A 2,471-nucleotide genomic window follows, 5' to 3' on the forward strand; every position below is an offset into this window, starting at 1 on the left:
GTGTTGGTCTTTCACATTAAATTCCAGTGAAATATATTTATGTTTGTGGTTGTAATGTGACAAAATATGGAAAAGTTCAAGGGGTATGAATGCTTTTGCAAACCACTGTATGTTCATATGAAGACAACGCCAATGTTGGACTCAACGTCTTCATTCATTATTTCTGCGTCTCTTAAAGAACTCCAGGTTACATTTCAAAATAAGAGCGCCATCAGTAGTAGTGGATTTTTTTTGAGACGTTTAGAAATAGGGAGAACTAAATGTTTGTTTTTAATGATAGATTGTGATTTGATTTAAAAATAAAAACTAAATCAGTTTGGTCTGCTAAAATTAATGAGAAAATAATTAAAGTCACAAAGAGAAGAACCAATCTTTTCAAAAAACAGAACAAAAACAACCAGCCAATCACTGCTTACGCTTGAGAAACACCCACTTTGAAGGTGGTTTGTGGCAGAAAACAAAAACCAAAATTTTGTTGCTGTAATGTAAGCGACCTCACTTTACAGATCAGCTCACTGATTGTTCAGAGCTGCGCTCAGAACGTGAACCTGACGCGTTCATCAGGCCGCAGCTCCGATCAGTGACCAAACTCCGCCTGATCGAAAGCTTTCTGTCAGAGGATCACATCACGCTGACGCAGAGTTTCCTGCATCCGTCAATTTAAATCAAATCTCTAAACACCGGAAACGTCTCGGCGCTGACTCACAGCAGAGAGCTCTTCTCTTGGAGAAGTGATGAGAAATGAACCCGATGCAGGAAGTGCATTAAACCCAACACGTTTTAAATCTAATCTGAGGATCAGAAGGTACAGAGCTGGGAAATAATAATAACTTTTGTGTTGGATAGTGTTGACTGAAAAACATTATCCTCCACTTTTACCTTCGGCTGCAGGCAATGAAGAGAAAATAAATAAAAAATAATGTAAAACATGCAAGTAAAACACAGTAATTGAGCAACAGAGGTATTTGTTGTTACATCATTAGTAATCAGCTCGGTTTCCTTGACTCGCACTAAATGAATAATGTGGATGACTGATAAAGCTCCCATCTGTCAGAGGAAAGGTCATTCGTCTCTTTTTGCAGGCTGAATGCACGCGCTACTCAGAATATTTTAGTTTAAGCAAAGACAACGGCTGAAAGCGGTTGCAGTGTACGGGACATAAATCACCCGCAGTAAAAGACATGTTTAGGTGTATAAATATTGGGCTGTTGAAACGTTTTCACGTTGGCGTGCGGTCGCCACAGATGTGCGCTGAATAAGACGGAGTCTTACCCTGATGCCAAGCTCCACATTTTCTCCTCCGTAAATTTCCATGCCCTCATCCAGCAGCCCAATCTCCTCAAAGTATTTCCTGTCCACCACGAAGCAGCCAATCAGAGCCGGACTCCTGGAAAGAATAATAATAATAATAAAAAAACAAAACGGTATTCAGACAAACAACATTGTTTTTGAATGCTTGGCAATACGGTAGTTTAAATGCAAAGTATTGTTTGGTACCCGCGTACCTAAACTGCAATTAGCTGACTTAGAGAATCACACCCTGAGGATCTATTTCTTTTTAGAATGCAGCACATTTGATGCTCTGAAGAAAAGCCTTAGTATCTCATTATAAACCTATACAAGGCATCARACTGAAAACAACATTAAAATAAAGAGAGAGAAAAAATAACTCGTTAGTATTCATTCTGTCACTTCCACACATCGCCTCTTATCKATATGAAAATAAACTTTACTCAAAAACATAAAAACAAACATCTTGTTTGGGCGACTTCATCTTTCCTGGGGAAATAAAAACCTGCAAACAGACAAAGACTCAGAAATAAGGTCCTCCAACAACATTGTAGCATCAGTCTCTGAAGTTTGTCTTTAATGTGACGGAGAAATGCATCCCTCACATTCAACATGTATTTAGGATTATTAATTCATTATCACTGACTTGTTTTTATACAAATAAACTTTTATTAAGGGTGCAACAATACATGTACCCATATCAAACAGTGCTTTAGGTTCAATACACACTTTTATGGAACAACACAGATTTTTAACATTTACTTGATCAACTTGTCTTCTGAAGATGCTCTGTGTTGAAGGATCAGTGGATCTGTGTTCGACTACTCCACCTAGGCTGCATTTTTGAGCGCAGATCCACAGAGTAACTTGCTGTTTCAGCAACATTTAATTTAAAAAACTGGACTTTTGAGGTTAAACAAATGTTCATAATTAATATAAATAAATTACAAGTCAAAAAGGGAGTGGAAATTTCTCTTTTTTTGTATCGAAAAAATATCGAACCGTGAGACTAAAGTATCGAACGAATCGTGAATTTTCTGTATCGTTGCACCCCTAATATTTATGGTTATTTTTGTTGTGATGATGTCCAGAAATGGGTGTGACAGAAGCGGTAGGAGGTTCTTAAAGACAAATGTTGTATAAAGTACCTCAAAGTGATACTTGAGTAAAAGTACAAGTAT

The 2,471-nt window shown here is 37.5% G+C and overlaps 1 protein-coding gene across 1 annotated transcript in view; it reads right to left on the reverse strand.

The window, feature by feature from the left end:
• Window positions 1-2,471, reverse strand: part of LOC106535964 (polypeptide N-acetylgalactosaminyltransferase 18) — a gene marked incomplete at its 5' end in the record, with an annotated part of 198,638 nt that overhangs the window by 51,856 nt on the left and 144,311 nt on the right. The window contains 1 exon segment of the mRNA XM_014033117.1: window positions 1,273-1,387. Coding sequence (XP_013888571.1) covers window positions 1,273-1,387 — 115 coding nt within the window.

Source organism: Austrofundulus limnaeus, unplaced genomic scaffold (assembly GCF_001266775.1).
Source record: "Austrofundulus limnaeus strain Quisiro unplaced genomic scaffold, Austrofundulus_limnaeus-1.0 Scaffold7, whole genome shotgun sequence".
NCBI classification, from domain to species: domain Eukaryota; kingdom Metazoa; phylum Chordata; class Actinopteri; order Cyprinodontiformes; family Rivulidae; genus Austrofundulus; species Austrofundulus limnaeus.